The sequence below is a fragment of the Caretta caretta genome, chromosome 3 (genome assembly GCF_965140235.1).
Source record: "Caretta caretta isolate rCarCar2 chromosome 3, rCarCar1.hap1, whole genome shotgun sequence".
In the NCBI taxonomy this organism is placed as follows: domain Eukaryota; kingdom Metazoa; phylum Chordata; order Testudines; family Cheloniidae; genus Caretta; species Caretta caretta.
Window position 1 is genome coordinate 46,234,792 of NC_134208.1, and position 24,306 is coordinate 46,259,097.

At 43.1% G+C, this 24,306-nt stretch overlaps 1 protein-coding gene across 2 annotated transcripts in view; it reads right to left on the reverse strand.

Moving 5' to 3' along the window:
* Positions 1-24,306, reverse strand: part of ELOVL5 (ELOVL fatty acid elongase 5) — a 56,965-nt gene that overhangs the window by 17,804 nt on the left and 14,855 nt on the right. For both annotated transcript variants that reach the window (XM_048845285.2, XM_048845284.2), the window contains exon 2: positions 1,828-1,893. In XM_048845285.2, coding sequence (XP_048701242.1) covers positions 1,828-1,885 — 58 coding nt within the window. In that variant the 5' untranslated portion in view covers positions 1,886-1,893. The remainder of the gene's footprint in view (positions 1-1,827; positions 1,894-24,306) is intronic.

Sequence of the window (24,306 nt, forward strand, 5' to 3'; positions counted from 1 at the left end):
CTTCAGCTGCTCTGATACTTGAGCTAGCTCCATTAAAGCTAGCTCAGGTATGCCTGTGCGAGTTGCAATCACACCCCATGACTGCAGTGTAGATATACAATCCTAGAAGATTAGGGTTGGAAGACACCTCAGGAAGGCATCTAGTCCAACCCCCTCCTCAAAACAGGTCCAACCCCAACTCAGTCAGGGCTTTGTCAAGCCAGGCCTTAAACCTCTAAGGAGGAGATTCCACCAACTCCCTAGGTAACCCATTCCAGTGCTTCACCACCCACCATGTGAAATAGTGTTTCCTAATATCCAACCTAGACCTCCCCCACTGCAACTTGAGACCCTTGCTCCTTGTTCAGTCATCTGCCACCACTGAGAACAGCCTAGTTCTATCCTCTTTGGAACCCTCCTTCAAGCTGCTGAAGGCTGCTATCAAATCCCCCCTCACCTCTTCTCTTCTGCAGACTAAACAAGCCCAGTTCCTTCAGCCTCTCCTCATAAGTCATGTGCCCCAGCCCCCTGATCATTTTCATTGCACTCTCTCCAATTTGTCCACATCCTTTCTGTAGTGGGGGGCCCAAAACTGGACACAATACTCCAGATGTGGTCTCACCAGTGCCGAACAGAGGGGAATAATCACTCCACCCGATCTGCTGGCAATGCTCCTATTAATGCAGCCCAATATGCAGTTAGCCTTCCTAGTAACAAGGGCACACTGTTGACTCATATCCAGCTTCTCATCCACTGTAATCCCCAGGTCCTTTTCTGCAGAACTGCCGCTTATAGCCAGTCAGTCCCCAGCCTGTAGCAGTGCATGGGATTTTTCCATCCTAAGTGCAGGACTCTGCACTTGCCCTTGTTGAACCTCATCAGATTTCTTTTGACCCAATCCTCCAATTTGTCTAGGTCACTCTGGACCCTATCCTCACCCTCCAGCATATCTACCTCTCTCCCCAGTTTAGTGTCATCCATGAATTTGCTGAGGGTGCAATTCATCCCATCATCCAGATCATTAATGAGGCCCTAAAATGAAGCCTTAAAGCTTTGTGGAGGTTGAGGGAAAGCCTGCAAACTGTTTTGATGTACTTTTTTTCAGATCAATGTTTTCAAAACATGACAAATATGTAGCATATTATAAAGCCAGTACATAAAACAGATAGAACCTCCTCAGCTAGAATATGGTATTCATTTTATCATCTCATCTCAAAAAGGAGAAAAGAAAAAAAATGAAAGAAGGTAAGCAAAACAGATTAGGAACATAAGGCATTAGGGACATGAGAAAAAATATAAAAGACCAAACAAAACTAATTCATTTGAAAACGAGGAGATAAGATAGTGTCATTTTAATTAATGAATGTTACTGAAGACCAGTCAGACATCCCTATTTATCCTCTCCCTCGTTACAAGAGGGTACTTCCTGAAGAACAAACTTAAAAAACAGGGTATTTTTCATGCAACATTTAATTAATTTGAAGAATTTCATGTTGCAGGGTATTGTTGAGGCAACTAGCTGAGTAAGACCAAAAAACCAGATTGACATTTATAGGAATAAGAATAGCAGCTGCAGTATATTAGCTCAGATAAAGTTTCAAGGTCTGTCATTTCTCACTCTTCAAGTCATAAGCCGATCGCTCAGTAGCGTCAGAAGCCCTCTTCTCTGAGCATCACAGTTTCGCACAATTGGGTGTTTATGGGCACCAAAGCAGCTGACACAAACTACTATTAGCTTCAGGATACTAGAGGGCCAATCTCTTCCACTATGGAAGTTTCTATACTCCAATATCTGCATTTGAACATTGGTTCTAGAAATTAAATGTACATATTTATAAAACAACTTGCCTCTTGGCCCGAACCAGACATCCAGGTAGCTATTGATTGTTTGATCCAGGGATTCCATTGTACAGCCTATAAAAACAGAGAGTGAGAAAAGTTATTTCTGTGATAATGGTCATGGCAAGCTACAGCGTAAATCCACCCACGCTAGCCCATGTTGGATTAAATGATTTTTTCAGAAAAAAAGATTTAAATTGTATTTTTTCATTGTTATTTAAATAAATTTTTATTAAAAAAATCAATCTATTTAAAATTAAATCTGAATTTAATGTAAACTATGTTAAGGCCTTAATCTTATCATAACCTCCAAAATAGTTCAATAAAGAATACATGTGCTGAATCCAAAATGAAACCAAAATGTTGAGTTAAAGGCTACTTCTCTATAAAAAAAGAATCGGGGGGAGGGGGGGCGCGGAATAACTTTTGAGATCAAGCTTTATAAATATGGCACAAAGGTATAAATATGGATAAAGAGCTTGATCCTGGGGAGGGGTTGGGGGGGTGCTGTCCTACTAGCTGCGAAAGACTGGCAAAGTCACCACTGGTGTTGCGAACCAACTTCTGATTCTAGAGACACCAACATGTACCTCATCAGGGTCATCCACAGATCCCACCTGGATGGCCTCATACTCCTATTTTATAGTTTCTCCCTACCTGAACTCTGATTGGCTCAGTTCTCAGATCATTAATATTTATGACTCAGCTACCATGAAAACTTACTCTCCAGCTCTTAAGGGGAAGGAAAAAACAGTGACGTTTATGTATGCTGAACATTTAAAGTTGCTTTGTTTAATAAATAAGTTTTATATGCTGTTGTACATGTTTAATTAAATTTCAGTTACCATCTTAATGCAGCTTTACAGAATTCGTGAGCAAAAAGTTAATTATCTAGTCAATAAGCAATACATTATTCACCATTTTCTAACATACCAACATTGTACAATTAGTAAGAATCTTAAAATATTAAGCTAGATAGCTGCTTAACTAAATCTATATAACAGTGTATCCTCCTTGGTAGCAAAAAGCTACCAAGTCCAACATAAAGGCTCTATTTAGTTGTAAATCAACATATTTTAATGGTTATATCAACCTACAAGAATGCACCTTCCTTTAGACAATAACTGAAGCACAAATGGAAATTAGATTAAAAATTGATAATTCAAATTGAGGCTTTCCACTTTGTGATTTAAATTAAGCCACCCTGCACTAGCCTGCCACAAATTAAGCATCCATGTGTAGCCTGCTGACGGGCACTAACAATTCCCTGGCATGCTTCAATCTACCCTTCTTTGAGGAGACTCACTAACGAACTGCATCAGCAGGGTCCAGACAGAAAGTTAAGGTCAGTGATGAGCTGCCAAAATCTTAACAACCGGTTCCCTCCTCACCCCATGAGGGGGTTGTGGCCCACCCCCCGGGGGACCTCCGCTCCATCCAACCCCCTGCATTCCTTAATGCCCCTCCCCCCCCAGGGGACCCCTGCCCCATCCAACCCCCCGCGTTCCTTAATGCCCCTCCCCCCCCAGGGGACCCCTGCCCCATCCAACCCCCCGCATTCCTTGATGCCCCCCCCGGACCTCTACCCCTTTCACCCCTCTCCCCTGACTGCCCCCAGAACCAGACAGGAGGGTCTCGTGGGCCACCATGTCCAACATGCCCCACCCCTAAGAGCCAGAGTAGTGTAGCTAGGGGGGGGAGCACGAGGAGCGGCCGCTCCCCCCACCGAAAACATCAGAAGTGGTGCCTTAGGCACCGACTCCCTGGAAAATCTGGTGGGTGCAGAGCAACCACCGGCAGCTCTCTGCCCCGCGCCTGGCCCCAGCTCACCTTCGCTTCCTCCCCTGAATGCGCCGCCCGGCTCTGCTTCTCCACCTCCCCACTTCCCCCCCACAGGTTTCCCATGAATCAGCTGTTCACGTGGGAAGCCGGGGAGGGCTGAGAAGCAGGCTGCTTCGTGCTCAGGCCCAGGGAGGTAGAGGCGAGCTGGGGTGGGGAGCGGTTCCCCTGCACACCCCCCGGGCTACGTGCTGCAGGGCTTTATGCAAGATACCAAATATCATGCGACCCACAATAAAAGTCATAAGAGCTGGCAATACTCAAGTGCTGTGTTTGGTTTAGAACAGCAAAGTAAAAAATACTAGTTGAAGTGTGAAATGTATGGGTGTGTGTGGAATTTTTAATAACTTCACAGACATTTTCAGTTAATTAGGAGCGGTTTCCTTGCAATGGGCGGCTTCCACAACATTACCCTTCCCCCCCCCACCCATGGAGCAAACAAACTGACTGAACAAAGACAACCTCCCAATCAGAATTTTCACTCCAGAAAGGAAGAGCCAGAGACTCCATAGAGTCCACTACTCTTCGCTTTTGCCATGTGGAAGGTGTTTCAGATTCTGCAGTGATGGACAGCAGCATAAAACTAAACTGACTGAAAGTCTGAAAGAATAGGACAGTGTGGAGGGTTGGGGGAGAGGGAGTGGGGTGAGGAGAGAAGGAAGACACAACTTACTAGAACAGATGAAAGCTCCAGTTCTAACAACTTCTACAATGGCAAAATAACCAGCAGAATAAAGCCGAACCAGAAAGCACAATACAGAGAAGGGGTCAAAAGGTCATCAGCCTCCTAAATATAAAGTGTGTGTTACTGGCATTTTATTGTGAAGCGGCACTGCTGAAGTGTTTTACACGTCTAAAAGTCAAAGTACAGTGCCTGAAATCTGCAAAAAAGATTATTGGCCATAGTCAGCTGTCCACAAAATGGTCTTTTTGCTCATGAGGCTGTAATTTGCTCACTGTTTACCTGCTGCTAAAGTAGTCTCTTCAGTTATTTAATATAGTTCTCAAAATTTCAGTGTTAGTGTTTTAATCCTCAGCTTCTGGGGGGAGAGACAGTGAAACCCCCACAACATGTTGTTATTTTTTTATTCACTACGTGTGACCGTTTGAAGCAACGATACAAGTCACACGTAGTCCCTAACTAATGAAAATTTTAAGAACAGCCTTACCAGAGATGGTTAAATCCCATTGCTGGATGTCTGAGACAGAAGTCTAATGGAACATTGCACACAATGTTTAAAATAAAAATAAAGAAGAGACAACCCAAGGGCAAGTGCTGAGAGCTGATGCCAAAACAGCTCTGGCAAGAGAACTTCTAAATCAGCTGATAAAAAAAAAATCATCCCAGGAAGTGTCCTTGTTCTAAATGTTTACAGTTCCATGTAAAGTTTACAGAACTTTACATTAAATATTTAAACAAATCTTAACAGGTGGCAACACCTCTTTGTGCTTTTAGCAGTACGCCTCCAAAATAGGTGAGGACATTAACCCAACAAGAAGGCAAGTAGTAAGAAACCCTTCAGTGGTCTAAGTTAATGATCCCCATCTTTCAGCTGGGGAAAGGCATCTCTCACCTCACCATGTTAGATAATGATTTGCGAAATACTCCCCATGTGCACAAGTGACATTAATTACCTGCCTCTTTTCTTCTTTGGTTTGCTTTTTTGTTTTAAAAGGATCCCCCCCGGAAGTGATACCACACTGCTTTTGTAACCAATAACCTTTTGAAGCCCAGCGCTTAAAGAGGGAAAACACGAAAGTCTTCCCACCATTCCTCATACTACTCCAAAGAATTCTGTTCACCAAACTGAAATGGCAGAAGATAAGAACATGATACATGCACTCCCCTGTCCCAAGCCCAGCACGCTGGGCTGCAAAACAGATTTCAAAATTGCAATATTTGCCTAGAGGGCAAGTAGGAGTTGGAATTTCATTTTTGATAAGGCAGCTTCTACCTCTTGTTGCAAAGAAAACAAATGAAATTCTCCACTTCTAATTACACTGTATTTTCTTTTCTCTATATCCCTCTCTGCCCGATGACGGAAGAGTTAGAAGGAATCTCAAGTCTTCCCCCACTCCCAAAAAAAGAGTGTGTAGAACACACACACACACACACAGGCAACACCCAACTCCATCAATCTTTTCTCACTGCTCTAGAGAGACCAACTATTAAAGTCCCTTTATAGCAAGATCTCCAGTATGTTCTTTGAATTTGGACCATATACAGATGTAGAAGCCTGCTTGAGATAAAGTGATTGATTAAAATAATTTTAGGTATATAGAATGACATTCGTTTCTCCATTTTCCAGTACTATTTTTGATGAGTTTTTACATTTCAATACAATCTTCTTATAAGCAATGTTACTGAAACAAGCCATGGGCATCTCCATCAGAATACAACCATTTTAACATTAGATCAAAATTTTGGATCTACGCAAATTACCAGAGACCACATAAATGTCCTGGACACCCTAAAATACTGGTTTCCCATGAATAAGAAAAATGAACAGAAAAGGCTATGCTTCAATATGTTTCTGATCCAAACACAACAAAGGCTATATAGAACAAGGCTGGGAACTTAACTTCCCAGAAGGTAATCAGCTGATGGGGAAAATCTTCTGTCATTCTGTTTTTAGATGCACCCCCAAGGCGCAATACGCCCGAGTAGGCCATCAATTTTATGTTTGAAATCTTTATTTGCTCATCCTATTAGCCATTACTTTGATCTAACAACAAATAGATTCAGTTACATAACACCATCACTTGATAAACCACAATCGGCTTCTTATTCTGATATTTTTAAAGAAAAAAATCAAATAAAAGAAGCATATCAAAAGTTAGTAATTAATAGCATTAACTGAATTCATATACAAAACTGGTTTGACACTTATAATGTCCATCTTTCTTTATGCAAAAGGGTAGCAGAGACATGAGAGAGCTAAGTAATTTTAAAAACTGCACAGTGCTGAAGTATAGCGACGGTGGGTAACTATGGAAAACGAAGTAAGTTATTTTTCAGTCCCATTCACAAAACAGAAGAGAAACTCATTCCACAGTAGAAAGTCTTTCTGCAGAAGTCTCAATTAACAAGTTAGCTTCTCTAATGTGACCTTTTTTGTTCCATTATCATCATGTAGTAGAATAAAAGGGTACAAATGCAGGATGAACTAGCCTTGATGTCAGTCTGCAGAAACAAAAACAAAAAGTTTCATTCTGTTTTTCTATTATATAAATGAATTTCTTTTGAAACAGTCAGCTTTTGTTTCAGAGGGTCATGGGAACATTCTTCAAGTTTCTTGCCAGTTACTATACAAAATTAAACTCTGCTTCAACTGCTGCAGTTCTTTAATTAAATTAAAAAAAAAGTTTACCAACACCTCAGAAAAAACAACAACAATTTCCTGGAGAAATGAAGTTGTAAAAACTCAATCTGTGTGATATTTAAGATCTTTTAATGGACATTTTCTAGCACTGGAAAATAAAGGTTGGAGCAACCATGAACATATGCCTATATAAAGTGCTTATATTTGACAATTAGTGATATTCCTGAATCTAGGAAATCCAAGTCCCGGACAAACCACGTTTTGATCACACTCTCTAGAGATACAAAATACTTACCCCTTATATAGGGATTTAAAGCTCTTTGAAGATGTAGAAACATTAATTATTCCCTATCTTACATTCTTACAACCCCCTCTGGATTTAGGCAAATAGGTTCTATCCACATTTTACAGATGGAGAGAAAGGGCCCAAACCACAGAGGGGAGCTGAATTAGAACCAGGATTAGAACCCAGAAAATGCTCAGTCCTCTTGACTGCCCAGTTGAAAGCGATCTCTTTTGCTAAGCTTCAAGTCTTTTGAAGAACACTAAGGCTTTTGAAGAACACTAAGGCCTTGGCTATACTAGCACTTATGTCAGCAAAACATTTGTTACTCAGAGGCGTGGAAAAAACACCTCCTGAGCAACGTAAGTTTTGCTGCCATAATCAATCGTGTGCACACAGTGCGAGGTCAGCAGGAGATGCTCTCCTGCCGACACTGCTGGCACCGCTCATTGAGCTGTTTGTATTACGTCAACGGGAGAGCTCTCTCCAGTCAGCATAATGCGGCTACAGGAGCAATCTTACAGCGGCACAGCTGTACCAGTACAGCTGTGCCACTCTAAGCTTATACATGTAGACATGACTTTGGGGGTTTTTTTTGTTACAGTTAATTTTTAGAGTCAAGAAATTATTCAATAGGTATATGCAATAGATTTCCACAGTGAAGTTCCCAGGCATTCATATTAAGGGAAACTGAATGGTGTCCCAATAAACATTGTGTACGTAGGCAGGGGACAACCACTGACACTGTCCTCACAAAATTATACTGAGTTTAAACAAATTATTGACCCAAGAATGGTTACATCTTAGGTTACGGAATGGAGATCAAAGACCCAATGTACATATATAATTAATCTGTCATTAATATTAGGTTTGCTGTCACAGCACTGATGGGTGGTAAAGGCACCCCAACCTTTCAAAAGAGACTATCATAAGGGAAACACTGTGAAACAGGTTGTCAATACCCCCAGAAGAAGCATTCCCAGAAGAGTTAAATAGTAAAACTTTAAAAAATTGATGATCTAGCTTTTTTTTTTTTTTTTAAAATATCTGTATGGCTACTAACAGTATTTGTACGAGATCTATCTAAACTACATTGGAGCATCGGACAACATACCACAAATACTCTATTCTCAGGTAGTGCCTGTAAAGTGGGGAAACTGGCCAAAGACAGCAGCATTTGCAATAATTGAGAAAGTTTTCAGAAATACGTGAACACATCATAAGTGGGCTGTGAAACATCTGATAGATTTTGGTGTAAACAAATGCTTGGCAATATAAAACAAACAAAATCATTAAAGGAATCTGCATACTGCTGGGTAAAGAACCGAAGTCATTTAACAAACATGAAGATTCAAGTTAGCAGGAATGTGACGACAGGAATGCATTGTGCAGGTGAAGCAAAGGCATTAAACACAATTCTGAATTGTATCAGAAGGGTATCATCATGATTTTGAAGTATCATCTGGGGAAGCACAGCCAGTTTTGGATGCAGGGAAGAAGGCCCAGAAAGACTCTGCTAGCTGAGCTACAGTTATGAGGAAAGGCTGAAGCACTCACCAGTCTGAAGACGACAGCTATGTGATCGTGGGGTGGAAGTAGTAATCTCCTTCAGTGTACTGACAGATCAGTCTATATATGTTGCTAGTTTCCTCTTCCCCACATTTCTTCTAAAATATGTCATTTTAGCCCAGACACAGGCAGTCAACTCTTTACACATGAACTCCATGGTTCACAACTATTCACTTTCTGTACCTGGCGTGGCAGTATTGTCATACTCTACAAATCCATTTCAGCCAGACAGGTTATAAATGGGACACGAGACAATGCAATCTAAAACCAACCTAGTCATTGACTTTTCAAAAGGAGACTAAACTTGGGACTCAAGCCAGTTGAGATCGGGAAGACCAAGGTCACGACCGTCCCTACTGCTCTACCTACTGATGGAAATGGCAATAGAATCAGCACCAGGTAGACTGCGTCAAACTCTATCCAATCAATGAGAGATAACATGTCAAGATGGAAGTTGTTCAGGAGGAAAGATTTGGAACAAACAGATTGTGAGCCTTAACCAAATTGCTGTGACTATTCAAGTCTTTCCAGCCTTTTTTTTTTTAAGCTTCCCTACAACAGTTAATGCTCCAAACCTCTTCTCCCTTAGAAAGAAACAACGAGCCAGATTCTCAGTTAGCATAAATCAACATAGCTTCATCAGCTGTAAGAGAGTTACAGGGTATGGCCCAATGCTTTTAAACACTCCTTTCCTACTACAACCCTTTCCTGCTTAAGTGAAATATTGATACCTCCTATGGGTCCTATGAAATTCACAGCACCCTGTACCAAGAGTATGCTCTTCCACCTAGGCTTTTTGTTTTAAAGCTGGCATATTTCTGAAAGAAAAGTCTCGGGTGATAGGGCAGTCTTTCATGCAGTCTTCCAAATCTCTATGAAGCAGACTACAAGTGAAAAGGGAGACTGTTTTGGATGTAGTGCCTTCTAAAATTCCATTCTATATCAGTGTTTCCTTCAGCTTTTTAAATCACAGACAGGGAACAAATGACAACACTCCAAGGAGGTAATATTTAAATATTTTCTTTTTGCTGTATGCCACAACTCAATATGACACTATGGATTTAATTCTCCATCCTGCAATTTTACATTCACACAACATATAATTTATGCTGGTACAGACTTAAGTAAAAAGCACACTTTATGGGAAGTTTAGTGTCATAAGTAGCTCCTGTATAACCAGAAACAGAAGGTAATGTTAAATATATTTGTCATTACTACAGATAATTTCAAGTATGGCTTGTCCCTCTTCTTTAGTTAGTGTATTATTCCAAAAGACATAACAAATGTTCCCATGGATCGTATTTCTTTGGCCACCTATTTTCATTTTTAAAGCTATTAATGTCTTTGGGCAGCATCCATCTTTAAAAAGTTACACAGATTTTTTTTTTTAAACTCTGACTTTCTAATTCTGCAATAAAAGTCTCTGTATAGGGAAAAATTTCATTTTGAATGAACAAGTCAAGCCTTTGGGAGATTTCCCTATTAAATAAATACTTTGTCTCAGGCAGAGACCCCTTCAAAATAAATAAAATAAATCAATCTTCAGGTTTGGAGATAGTTCCAAGTCATGCAGTTTTTGCCATGCATTCAGGGTGAAACAAAGAAAAGAAAGTAAAATATGTCCAATAAAGCATTTTGTATTGTCTCATTCTATTGTCCTGTGTTATATTATAATCAGGATAAAATGTCACATCATATTTCTGAGAAGGGATTACTACTACTTTATAATTTCATCCAGGAACAGATGACCACCGATTTGCCTTCATTCACATGCCAAATAAAAATGCAGGTGAAAGGTTACACAGTGATCACCAGTTGTTTTTGTACCCTGGCTTGTGTGCATAGACTTTATGAACAATCTCAAATCAGCAGGGTTAACATCAAACATACACTTCTGCAACTACTTAAAGTGTAGCTGGGTTTCTTCCAATCAATTTAGATACAGAATTTCACCTCTTTATTTGTCCTTGACTAGCAACTACACTGAATGTGACAAAGTACTGTATCTTTCCCCAACTTTTTTTTAATGTGATAAAGAAAGTTCTTTCCCACTATTTTGAATCAAAGTATGTATTTTTATGTCTAACATGCTGTATTCCAAACATTCTTGATCAGACTAATATAGTTGCTACTTCTGTCAGTGTTTCCAGGTCCAAAAATTAATTGTGAACTCAAGTATTTCTTAAAAAGCCAAATGCATTTTGGGCTGGATATGCCAAATATCAAGAGTAAGTTCCCTGCTTTAAGTACTTATAAGCAGTGCCCTGTGTATTCTTCATTCTGCAGCAGTAAACAGAATTCCCCCTTTGTTACAGAAGATTTCCAAAATTAGGTGCCTAAAATTAAGCTCTTAAATCCTAGTTTAGGAATTAAATAAAATCTACTGTTGAGAGTCTTGAGCAGCCAGCCATTGGCAAGGTACATCTACATTGCAGCTGTGGGCCTGCTTCCCAGCTTGGTTAGACAGACAGACATGAACTAGCCCTGCTCAATCTAGCACAATATAGTTGTGGCTCTGGCTAGCTCTTCAAGTACATATCCAGGCGGTCTGGGCAGATTGTACTCAGGTGGCTACCCTAAGCTGCCCCCCGTGCGCTACTCCCGCCTACACTGCTATTTTTAGGGTCCCTCTATCTGAGCTGGGAGGCACACTCCCAGCTGCAGTCTAGATGTACTCTCGGTGACATCAGCGGGAGCGTCCGCTGCTCAGCACTTTTAAAAGTCAGGCCACTTATTCAGTGCTTACAATGGGATTTAGGAACTGAACTATGGGCACCTGTGACAAATATGGGAATTTTGGTGATATTTTTAGGATTCCTGTGCAAGCCCCCGTTTCCCTCTGGTCTTTGTATTGCAATGCACTGAGTGTAAAGGGAAGAAACAAGATGTTGGATTCAGATTCCTTGGGTCTCCAACCAAGTGGCTAAGTCTACACATGTGAATGGAGGATGGGGAAGAGTCAATGGAAACAAAAATGGCTGGAACATTCACAGCTAGCAACCAACAGCCAAGAGAAAGGAGATTTCCCCATAGCTCTGGCATGGAAGCAGAGCAAAGACCCTGAGCTGGAGAACAAAGGGAAGAGCCGTGCTAAGAGTTGAGTTCACAGAGACACAGGGCTCTCACCTGGAACTAAAGAAAAAGAAATAGACTGAGGCCTTGTCTGCACTACAGGGGAAATTCGATCTAAGCTACGCAATTTGAGTTACGTGAATACTGAAATTCAAATCGACGTAGCTTAGATCTACTTACCGCTGGGTCCACACTACGTGATGTTGACAGGAGATGCTCTCCTGTCGACTCTCCCTACTCTGTACTCCACCAGATTGAGAAGGAGTCGACGGGAGAACGATCTGCAGTTGATTTAGCAGGTCGTCACTAGAGTGCTCGTTTCCCGAGCCCGAGGTCAAAAGCAGCGTTCCACTGTGGTCAGCATCTCCGTGAATGCCACAAGCAATCTCGTGTCGTAGCTACTACGCATGGTGAGATCGAGGTCGCACTCCTCTTGCCTTTGTAGTTTGAGGAATAACTCCACTGCCACTCATGTGTTAGTCAGAGCGAGCAGCATACTGGTCAACAGTTTGGGATCCATTCCTGCAGCCCCGGAAGGGCAGGGCGCACAGTACACAAACAGTTGAAAGATGGCGCCAAATGCAGATGGAAGCACAGGGATTCCTGGGATACGAAGCAATGCATCATGGGTCATTGGGACAGGACCCAGGATGCCCTGTGACCCCCTCCACCTGCCCACAAGTCTTAGTGGCAGAAGAGAAAGAGGTGCTCTGTGGGATTGCTGCCCAGAGTGCAAGTGCCACAAGTGTGAACAAGCGATTGCAAGGCAGCTGGCAGTGTGAACACACGACAGCAGTTTCCCTTCAGCGCTCTCTGAGCAGCAGTGTAGACGTGCCCTTAGTATGAAATGTAAGTTCTGCAGAGGAGAGGTGCCCTTGAGGCAGGGAGTCCGTATTTTGTTTACAAACAGAGGCAGGGTGATTAAATTAAGGATATGGAAGTTTAGCCTGTAAAAGAGGAATCCCTCTGTGGTGGGGGGGGAGAGGGAGGAGGGGTTGTTTTAAAGAGAACAAAGGGGACTCAGGAAAAATACAGCAAAGCACTGAGCCTAGGTTACATTCAGAAAAAGGGGAGATTTGGGGACGTAGGTGAAAAGAAGGGATCAAACCCAGGGAAGGGCTAGCAGCGTATAGAGAAGTTCCCACTCTCTGTGGTACTTCTGTGACCTCATCACCATGGTACGAGGCTGTGCCTCACAATGTCTAACCTATTTCTCCTCCCAGCCCCTCAGTGAGGTAGAGCAGTGCTATTATCCCCATTATACAGATGGCACACTGAGGCACACACAGACTAAAGGTCAGATTTTCAAAGGTATTTAGGCACCTAGTGAGATTTTCAAATGCACATAGGTTTGGTGCTTTGTAAACCCCACTAGATATTTAGCTGCATCTTTGGGTGCCTAAAAACCTTTGAATTTCTGTCCTTAAAGCACTGGCCTGGAGTCAGACAGGAAGTCCATGGGAGATGGGAGGAGTAGAACCCAGGACTTTCAGAGCCAGCTCCCTATCCAGCAGACCAGCCTCTGTCTCTCTCTGCACACACACACACAAAAATACACCACACTCTGATAGATGGGAGCAAAACCAAGGCGGCCAGTTCTCTGAGACTCCAGCAAATGGTCCCAGGATGGATGTCATAGTTGACAGCATGAAAAGCAGCATAGAGGTTAGGAAGGATGGAGAATGAGAGTCAGATGAGAGGAGATCACTTAACTCCCAAGGGTGCCCTAGGTGGGTTGTACAGCAATGGCTGCTGTGCAATTTTACATTTTAACTGAAAACCATTTTGTTCCGTCATTTTTTATTCCGAGTTTGAAAAAAGAAAGGAATGAGAAAGTATCAGATGTGTTTATGCCTCTAATTCTTAGGGTTTCAGCTGTATTTGGGCCAATTCCAGAACAAAGAACAGAAACTGCATCCAGAGTCCATAAAGTTGACGATTATTGTCATGATATGCATTATTCACTGGGCATCATCTGTGTGCTCAACACTGTTCAGAATATGCCAGAAAATCCAGTCCCTGAGCCAATGCATATAAGATGTGTAACTCTAGTTAAGATGGCTCAAATATTGAAGTATGACGTGTACAGTTATTGACCACACGTTATTACATGTTTACTGTGATGTTTCTATCTATGAGTGGAGGCACTGATGTCAACAGAAGTTTTAGTTGATTAAGGACTAGAAGATTTGACCCTCCAACTTTCTTCCTAAAGGAAGAGCTGCCCACAGCTCCTATTGCCTGCTTGTTTTCCTTTCCTGCCTGCAGTGACCCTGATATACCTCAGAAGTCTGTTTTTTTTTCTCAACTTTAAAATACAGAATGGTCTTGGTGTTTGGTTTTAAATATTCTCCTGTGAGAACTGCACCTGCCACTGTAGTGCTGTGTTTAAGAGCCTTCTGGAAAGTAACTAGCCTTTAAACAGAAGTAGTAGTGTAGCCAACTCATGATTTTATTGTGAGTCTCATGATAATTGTTTTCCTTAAAGCCTCAGCTCCTGGAGTCAAGTGGCTATGTGATGATTTCAGCCTTCATTCTTAAAGAAAAATGAAGTTTCTAGTCCTCCTGGCTGTGGAGAAAGCTTCAAAACGTGACCCCAGTGCACCCTAAAGGCTCAAAGCAGAAAGCAAATAAAAAAACCCAAATCTGTTATTTTTACATAATCTCATGATTTTAAACCAAATTCATATTTTTGGGGAGCCTGATTCATCATTTTTGAACATTTGGGATTGGCAATACTATTGAAGTGACTTGAAAGTGTCAGTTTCACTTCTATTTAAGGTCAGTTTCTAGTCTATTTGTAGTAGGACGACACCTCTAGAGCCCCAGGCTGTATAAACTCATAGGGCCTTGCCCTAATAGGTGGTTTCCAAAGTTAAATGATCTATTCCAAGCTTGGTGAACTGCAAAAAGGCAATAAAAAGTAATCTAGATTTTTCTACAATTGTTGTATTCAAGAGTTAGTAACAAAGGCTATACATTACAATTTTAAACCTAACCAGTGTTACTTAAGTGACTTGACACAAGATGTAAGAACATGTTAGTATTAGAGATGAGTGGATCTAATATTTATTCAATCCTCTTTTAATATAGGAATTAGATACAATGCTCCTATCAGCTATTTTCTAAGTTATCTGCAAAAAAACCTTAGAGTTTTCAGGTGCTTAAGTAGCCCTTGGAATCACAGTTAAAGTTGCCTGCCCCCCGAAATCTGAAATGGCGCTGTGATGTTCCCCTCTGGTGTTATCCGGACTGATGATCTCCTTGGTCACTCCAATCCTCGACTCTGAGAGCCACCTTACCCTGCTCTGCTGTGAGAACCCCCACTCCTGGGCTGTTCACACACAGCCTCTGGCATGTAAACTGCTCCCAGCTACTTGCAACCGAATGACACCAGCCAATCTCTCTGGTCCCAGACACAACCCTAGGAACCTCCATCTTGCAGTGCCCAGGTATGCCAGCTGGACACTGCAAGCTTATATGAGTTTGTCCATTTAACAAAGAAATTGATATGTATCAGGCTTGTTATCCCAAGGGGAGTCTCTGACACACTTCAGACCAAACACACTGCTTCACATAGAACAAACAGACAGATTTATGAACTATAGTTATATTTTGACTTATCACTTAAAATCTAAGTCAGATTTGGTCAAATGAAATAAAAGCAAAATGCATTCTAAGCTGATCTTAACACTTTCAATGCCCTTACAAACTTAGATGCTTCTCACTACAGACTGGCCAGTTGCCCTTCAGCCAGGCTCTCCCCTTTGAACAGCACTTCAGTCGCTTGGTGTGGTGTCTGTAGATGTAGGTGGAAGAGAGAGCATGCGAGCGAGAGCGCATGTGAGCGCGTGCACATGGCTCCCCCTTTTATCATGTCCTTTCTTCCCTCTTGGCTTTGCCCCCCCTGCCCTCCTTCAGAATCAGGTGAGCATTACCTCATCGCAGTTCCAAACTGACCAAAGTGACTCAGAGTCTGACAGATTCTTTTGTTGCTGCCTAGGTCAGTGTCCTCTGTTCCCGTGAGGCTGGGCTGGGTTTGTCCCACACATGCCCTGATGAGGTGTGAACTGCCTCTCACCTCTTGGAGAGTTTTTGCCTGGGCTTATTTTAAGCCACGAGGATACATTTGCAGCCTCATAACTACATACATGAAATTATAACCTTACTATAAGATTACTGTAAAACAATGTTCTGTGCATCATGAACCTTCCGAAGATACCCAACATGACAAACTTTGCATTGGATACCACACAATCATTTTACAAGGGTGAATATGGAGGTGCTGGGTGTTCCCCGAGGTACAGAGTGTCACAGGCACCCCGGCCCAAAAGCTGGAGTCAGCTGGCATCAGCCAGCCGTGGGTGTCTAATTGCAGTGTAGACCTATCCAAAATCCTAGAGGCCTTGCAGGTAACTGGCAAGTACAAGAACACTGAAAACATATAACAGCTTGGCTACACTTGCAAGTTACAGTGCATTAAAGGAGCTCCGGGCACACTAGCTCACTACCCATCCACACTGGCAAGACAAGTAGGGCGCACTGACTCCACAGCTGGTCCACTCCTGGTACTCCACCTCGGCGAGTGGAATAACATTTTGTGCACCCGCGCTGGAGCGCTGCGGCACCAGTATGGATGCCCTGGTCTGTTAGTGCACTCTGATTGGCCTCCAGAAGTGCCCCACAATGCCTGTTCTAGCCACTCTGGTCATCATTTTGAGCTCTACTGCCCTGCCCTCAGGCGACCAACCATCAGACCCACCCTTTAAATTCTCTGGGAATTTTGAAAATCCCCTTCCTGTTTGCTCAGCAAGGTGTGAAGTGCTCTTAGTGAATCTTTCCAACTGACAATGCCTCCACGCACCAGATGATCCCCAGTATGGAGCAATGGCAAGGTGCTGGACCTCATCAGTGTTTGGGGGGAGGAAGCTGTCCAGTCCCAGCTGACCTCCAGCCGGAGGAATTACCATACATTCAGGCAGATATCAAGGGACATGATGGAAAGGGGCCATGACTGGGACGCACTGCAGTGCAGGATTAAAGTGAAGGAGCTGCAGAATACCTACCACAAAGCCCGCAAGGCAAACAGCCGCTCTGGTGCTGCCCCTGCGACCTGCCGTTTCTACAAAGAGCTGGACGCAATACTTGGGGCCGACCCCACCTCCACTCCGAGTACCACCATGGACACTTCACAGCCCAGTTCAACAAGGCAGGAGGAGGAGGAGCAGCAGCAAAGCTTGGACAATGCGTTTGTGCGGGTTTCTTGGGAGAGCCACCGTGTTCCTTGTCCCAGTAAGACTAACTTGTCCGCGTCACTGTGCCATGAGGGGCGGGAGGGACCATTGCTGCACACAGGCAAGCTACATATGGGCCAGGGCAGAATCTGCGTTGCAGTAGAAGACCCTCCCTTGCTTCCCAGGTCACCCTCAGCAGTGAGGTATCTTCCAGGATGAACTCCTGTGGAAAATGTGGGGGCAGTGTTCAGTATGGGGCCCCCTGCCGCTGTTGGCTCTCCCCAAGGCACAGAAACCCAGAGGGCAGTACAGCCATGAAACAATCAGTCACGCTTGACCCTGGGCTTACTCACCATTTTGGGGCTCCTTTGGGTTATGTGCGCTCGCTTTGGGACAGGCAAATTATGCTATTGTGTAGCCTGTGCTTGCCCTTAAGTATGGGGAAATCATTGCTCTGTCTGGTGTGAACAATGCTGCCTCTGTTAAGCGTTTTTTGCCTTTACAGAGGCAACCTTGAGATCTCAGTCGTCTCTGTTATCACCAGCCGAAACACTCAAAGAATCAGAAAGAGGCCACGCAGAAGCAAGGAAGACATGTTGCATGAAGTAATGCAGCATTCAAGTCATGAAAATAGAAGAGTGCAGGAGTGGTGGGACAGTGAAAGGAGAATCCGCCAGCAGACTGAGGAGTGCCGGCACAAAGCACGGATCAGCTGATAAGCATAACGGAGCACCAAGGGGACTCGATCCAGGCACTCGTAGCCATGCAGGTGGAACACTACTGTGCCCGACCCCCCCTGCAGCCCTTGTCCCAAAACTCTTTCCCTTGCGCCCCCATGTCACCACCAACCCACTTTCCCTAACATCCAGGTTCTTACCACCACCAGCTGCCTCCAACACCTGTAGCTTCACCACCCAGCCCTGAAAACTACGACCCTTACCCTCTGCACTCAACCCCATCACCATGCAGTATAGCCATCCTGAAGTGCAGCACTCATTGCAGGGCACTCCAGACAGGAAGGCTGAGTATGATAACAGGGCACACGCAAATCTGTGATTGTACCGTTCCCCACCCCCTTGCCCTTTCTGTTTCCCAAGCAGTTGTGTTTCTTTTCAATAAATGGATTTTTTGGCTTTGAAAACTTTCTTTATTATTGCATAAAGTAAAAGATACCTTAACCCAGGAAAGAAACAGGCACTGCAAGTCAGCATAGCAAACACTGATTCCTACTAATGTTGGAACCACTGCACTTCACTCCCGTGCAGGGCACCAGACATTACTGGTGGCTTTCAGCCTCAAATTGCTCCCTCAAGGCATCCCTAATCCTTGCAGCCCCACACTGGGCCCCTTTAATACCCCTGCTCTCTGGCTGTTCAAATTCAGCCTCCAGGTGTTGAACCTCCGAGTTCCATGACTGAGTGAATTTTTCACCTTTCCCTTCACAAATGTTATGGAGGGTACAGCATGTGGATGTTGTCATTGGCCAGGTCCAGCTTTCCATACAGACAGCTCCAGCAGCCAAAAGCACACTCCACAGTCATTCTGCACTGACGCAACCTGTTGTTGAACCGCTCCTTGCTGCTGTCAAGGCTTCCTGTGTAGGGTTTCATGAGCCACGGCATTAAGGGTAAACGGGGTCTCCAAAGATCACAATGGGCATTTTGACTTCCCCTAGGGTGATCTTCTGGTCTGGGAAAAGGGTCCTGTCTTGCAGCTTCCTGAACAGGCCAGTGTTCCGAAAGATGCATGCGTCATGCACCTTTCTGGGCCAGTCTGTGTTAATGTTAACGAAACGCCCACGGTGATCCACAAGCGCCTGGAGAACCATAGAGAAATACCCCTTTCGATTAACGTACTCAAAGGCTAGGTGGGCTGGTGCCAAAATTGGAACATGTGTGCCATCTATCGCCCCTCCGCAGTTAGGGAAACCCATTTGTGCAAAGCCATCCACAATGTCATGTACATGACCCAGAGTCACGGTTCTTCTGAGCAGGATACGATTAATGGCCCTGCAAACTTGAATCAACACGATTCCAGCGGTCGACTTCTACACTCCAAACTGGTTAGTGTCCGATCGGTAGCTGTCTGGAGTTACCAGCTTCCAGACTGCAATAGCCACCCACTTCTCCACGGTCAGGGCAGCTCTCAATCTCATGTCCTTGTGCTCCAGGGTGGGGGTGAGCTCCTCACACAGTCCCATGAAAGTGGCTTTTCTCATCTGAAAGTTCTGCAGCCACTGCTTGTCATCCCAGACTTGCATGACGATGTGATCCAACCACCCAGTGCTTGTTTCCCGAGCCCAAAAGCAGCGTTCCACGGTGGTGAGCATGTCCATGAATGCCACAAGCAAACTCGTGTCAGATGCATTACTTGAGTCAGTATCATCGTCAGCGCCCTCACTGTCACTTTGGATCATAAGGAATAAGTTGACTGCCAAACGTGACGTGCTGGCGAGACTCATCAGCATACTCCTCAGCAGTTCAGGCTCCATTCCCGCAGACTGAAAGGGAAGACAGAGCACGCAGTACAAAAAACGCTGAAAGATGGCACCAATTGTGGACGGAAGCACAGGGATCACTGGGATGCGAACCGATGCGTTGGGACAGGACCCAGAATGCCCCGCACCCTCCACCCCCAAGCCACAGTGGCAGAATGGGAAGAGGTGCATTATGGGCAGCCATCCCACAGAGCACCACTCCCAATGCTGGTGCAAGTGCCGCAAATGCGGCCATGCCAGTGCACTTGTTCCGGTCAGTGTGGACAGACTGCAGCGCTTTCCCTACTGCGCTCTCCAAAGGTGGGTTTAACTCAAAGCGCTCTACATCTGCAAGTGTAGCCATGCCCTAAGAAAGATGCGTTTTCCCCTTTCAAGCTGAAAGTTAGTAATCCAGTTCACGACATTATCTTACATTTCAGTCTCTTGATAACGGACAATGATTTATTTGTGATAAGTATCTTAGGCCTGAAGGAGAAAACTAAGGATGATAGCCAAGAACAAGGAACACCTAGTACTAAATACAATACATTAATCGGAACAGTGAGACAAGGCAGCAAAGCAGAACAATCTACAAGTCTCCTTGCTAGAAAGAGGTACCCTATTCCAGTCTAATGGATACTCTCTCACTAAAAAAGGGGGAGGTCAGAAACCAGTGCAGATCTATTAAGAAAAGACTAAGGAAGAATTCAGGGATCCCTAAGCGTTTTCCTTCTGCCTTCAGGAACAACCCCCTTCTAGTTTACTAGATACTTACTAGCCAGAGGCTATAAAAGTTTAGCCCCTGGGAGAAGTAAAAGCACCTTCCAAGTGCCAGGGATTTTGACTTCTCACCAGGGTGCTGTCCATGGATAGTGGGGCCTCTCATCTTAGTTTAGCAGTTTAACAATTATAGTTGTACAATAAAAGTTTTCAAAGTGCTATATATGAGGAAATTGACGGGAAGGGATTGAGAGAGTTTGTAAGCTAGTGGCTGAGAGAATGTGGAATGGTCTGATAGGATAAATTAGAAGAAAGAAATAGGTAGGGTACTGAGAAAGAAAGAAGCCAGGAGAGGAAGGAAGATAAAACAAGCGCAAGAGAAGCATGGTAACTAACATTCTTTAAATGCATAACAGAAAGTTGACAGGTACTACAATTAAATCAGCGCAAGACAGACAGCAGGCAATGGTTTATTCCTTTAAACTCCAAGGACATGACCATGGGGGCGTGACCAAGCACATATTTTTCACCCCACTCATACTCATCTTAGTTCTCAGGCTAGCAGATATTAGGTTAATTGTCTTCTTACAGTAAGTTTTTTAAAGTAGGAGCAGGTCTACCTTTCAGCCCCTATCACAACAGAGCCCTTGTCTTGATGGGAATGTCTGGATACTACCATAATAAAAATGGGTAAGTATTTTCATAGGGTGATGCCTGATTTTAAGACAGACTAATACCTTTAAGATCAAAAGGATCACAGGCAATATATGATGGGCAAGAGAGAGGACAAAAGACAGCATGAGTCTGACATACTTGGTCAAAAGGAATGCTAAAACCAAAGTGTATCATTCCTATCTACATCGCTGCTTTTTTCTGAGTGTAAGACTGGATATGTTTTGCAAACAAACAAACAGTTTTAATCTCTCGCTCTCTTTTTAAATACAGTAGACCACTTGAGTCTCAGAATATTTGTGAATTTCCATGCAAAACATCTCAACCTTCAACCTCTAACAAGAGATATAGTGAAGAAGGGTGTTCTGGAGTCTGCACCAACGGGGATTCTTGGTAAAAAATGCACAGGCTAAGTAAGCAGTCCTCTCCCACAAGGCACACAGTTCCATGGCTGAAATCCACAGGTATGCATGGAAAACACTTATTGAGAAGAGAGTTTAAAGGTCCAATCACCAGGCCACTCCTCAAGTATTGAGAGAATTCATGTACCTGAAAGGTATGCTCTGGGAAGTGCGCTCTCTGTTCTGCATGGCAGTTTCCAGCAACACTGTTGTACTCTCCCTACAAGCACAGAACTCCCACTACCATCAAAGGGAGTTCTGTGCCTACCAGGAAATCTACATAGAACAGCAGACCTGAAAACTGCCATACAAGAGAAGAATTTTGCCCTTTGTCCATAAGAAATCTACATCTTTGATTGTCTAATGAACTGTTAGAGGATTTCAAATATAAGAGTTAAGATATTGGAGAAGGGGGCAAGGGGGAACATTACTCCTACACAACACCAAAAGAAGTTTGATCCCTATGAATATCATAAAGCAGAAATGTACTTTCTAACAGCTGTAAAAGGTCACTCATTATCAGTATACCCTTCTATTACTGCACAAATACTGTTGTAGCAGCTTTTGAATGGCATCTTGCCAAGTCTGAAACAGAAATATGAAAAAAATATCTTAGCAAGTGACTTTCAAGTAGAAAAACAGAACCTACAGGAACTAGCTTTGATTTCAGGTGTTGCATTGCTCATGGCTTTTGATTTATTAGTTTCAAGTATGCACATTCTGTTTGTTCAGAGAATAAGAACAATTACACTGCTACTGGACAAGTGAAATACTGTGCCTGGCAAGAGTGCTCAGAGGATAGCTATCCAATAAACAGGATTAGTTAAAAAGAGATTATCAAGGGATCATACAGTGACTAGATACCGTAATCCAATAAAAAGAAGGGAAACAAATAGGAAGAGGCATGGAAGAAAGTTGAGGGTGACAGAGCAGGGAGGAGGTTGATAGTGTGTTCACCAAGGGATATACAGCAACAACAGTTACAGCATCACAGATGGTAATGCCTGAGAGAACACTTGTGGCTGGGGATATAGGAGGACACTTTGAAAACCTAAATTAAAAATGTCTTTAATATTGCAACATTGTGGTCTTGTAAGATAAACTACTTAAAACCATATGATCAGGGCTGCACCACTGCTTGCTAAGCTTCATTCTAAGATGTTGACATTATGCCAGTGGACACTGTTCACTATAGGCCGTTGAACAATGGAGAAAAGTATTCTCATATATCCTTTGTGCTGTCAAAAAAAGCAAGAGTGAATGCCTCAGCCAACCCGACAAAACATGATGGAATAGTTGTGGGAGAGGGAACGGAAGAAGAAAATGGAATTAGGACTCCAGTAACAGTCTTTATGTCATCGTCATATGTTGCTCAAAACATAACCCTAGAGCTGTAAGTTTAGTTAAAACAAACAACTTTAAAAAAGAATGTCAAAAATTTGCTTATCATTTTGAAAAATAGTAAAGCACGCTGCTGTAATAATGTGCCTGGTCATGATCTCCTTTCCAGAAAGGTTTGATCTCTCCTGTACCTATTTGCAGAAGGGCAATAATAGGTGTGACACGCCCTATCATAAACTAAGATTGTTTAACTGGGAAAAGTGGTTAAAAAAGCTAGAAGGGACTTGACTGTGGAATTCATTCAAAGTTATAAAGGCCAAAATGAATGATCATTTCCTCCTTTTTTGTTCTCTTCATCCAGTGTCCTCATATTATGTAAATGACAATATGAGTGGTCAAAGTCTGGAATCAAGAAAGAGAAATACTACTTGGAGCAGCATGTAGTCAACTCGTGAAATTTACTGACACAGAAATTCAGAGTCAAGGATTAAGGTTGGATTTTTAAGGAGGGCTAAATACTTTTATCACCAACATTTGTTGCTATGCAAGATAATAAAATAGCCTGATCTCATACTACCAGGTGTAGGGAGATCACCTATGGGGACCAGGAATTCTCACCCATAGGTTTCCCCCCTTTACCACTGTAAAACTGGCTATAGTAGTTGAGTTATTGGGGTCTTCACCTTTACCAAAAGCACATGATATTGGCTTCTGCAAGAAGTGTGAAACTAAACTAAACATTGTTTGATTTGACATGGGATCTTCCATGTCAAAATTCTGAATTCAGTCAGTTACTCCAGTGAAAGCTGTCCACCCAACAGTGGAGTAACTACAGAAATATTTTAATCTGTAAATCTCCTTATGCAGATGTTGGCTGTGCTTTCAAGATAATGTTTCATCAGTGACCTCTGTTCCAGGATGCATCAAACACTGCAACTTCCTGTATTCTGCAGCAATCATACAGGTTACTTGTCTCCACAGGCAGGAGACAGCATGAATCAACTACATGGAAAAACTGACAACTCAACACAACTTGTGGAAATGCTTAGTGCAATCATAATATCGAAACTTTAAATGCACAATTTGTAGCAAAGACCACTAAGGAACTTGCTCTGCTTAAAAGTTATTGAGAATTTCCCAAAGACTTTTATCAGCCTGTTATATCCTCCACCTAAGTTTTCCATTTCTCCCCCTCCCCATCTCACTGCTGTGGTGCATGAGTTTAATAAAAGCTTAAAGTTATATTTGCTAGTAATAGATTTTTGGATCAAGTTGTTGGGGGAGACTTTCAATGAAAATGTGGGTGTACAAAATGTATACAGTCACCACATTTTAACATTTGCCAAGCTTTTGAAAACTGAACCCCTCCCCCCGCCAAAACAAACAACTAGTCATATGCGCACCCTGCAACCCTGCCGGGTGTTGTATAAATTAAGATGTCAGCTTTTAACATTTTCCAAGCCCCCTCAGCTAGTTTATGCCCCACACTTTGGAAAAATGCTGCTTTATGCAAAACCCTGAACTTGCAAATGTGCTGCAGCCCTCCTGTGACCCCTAG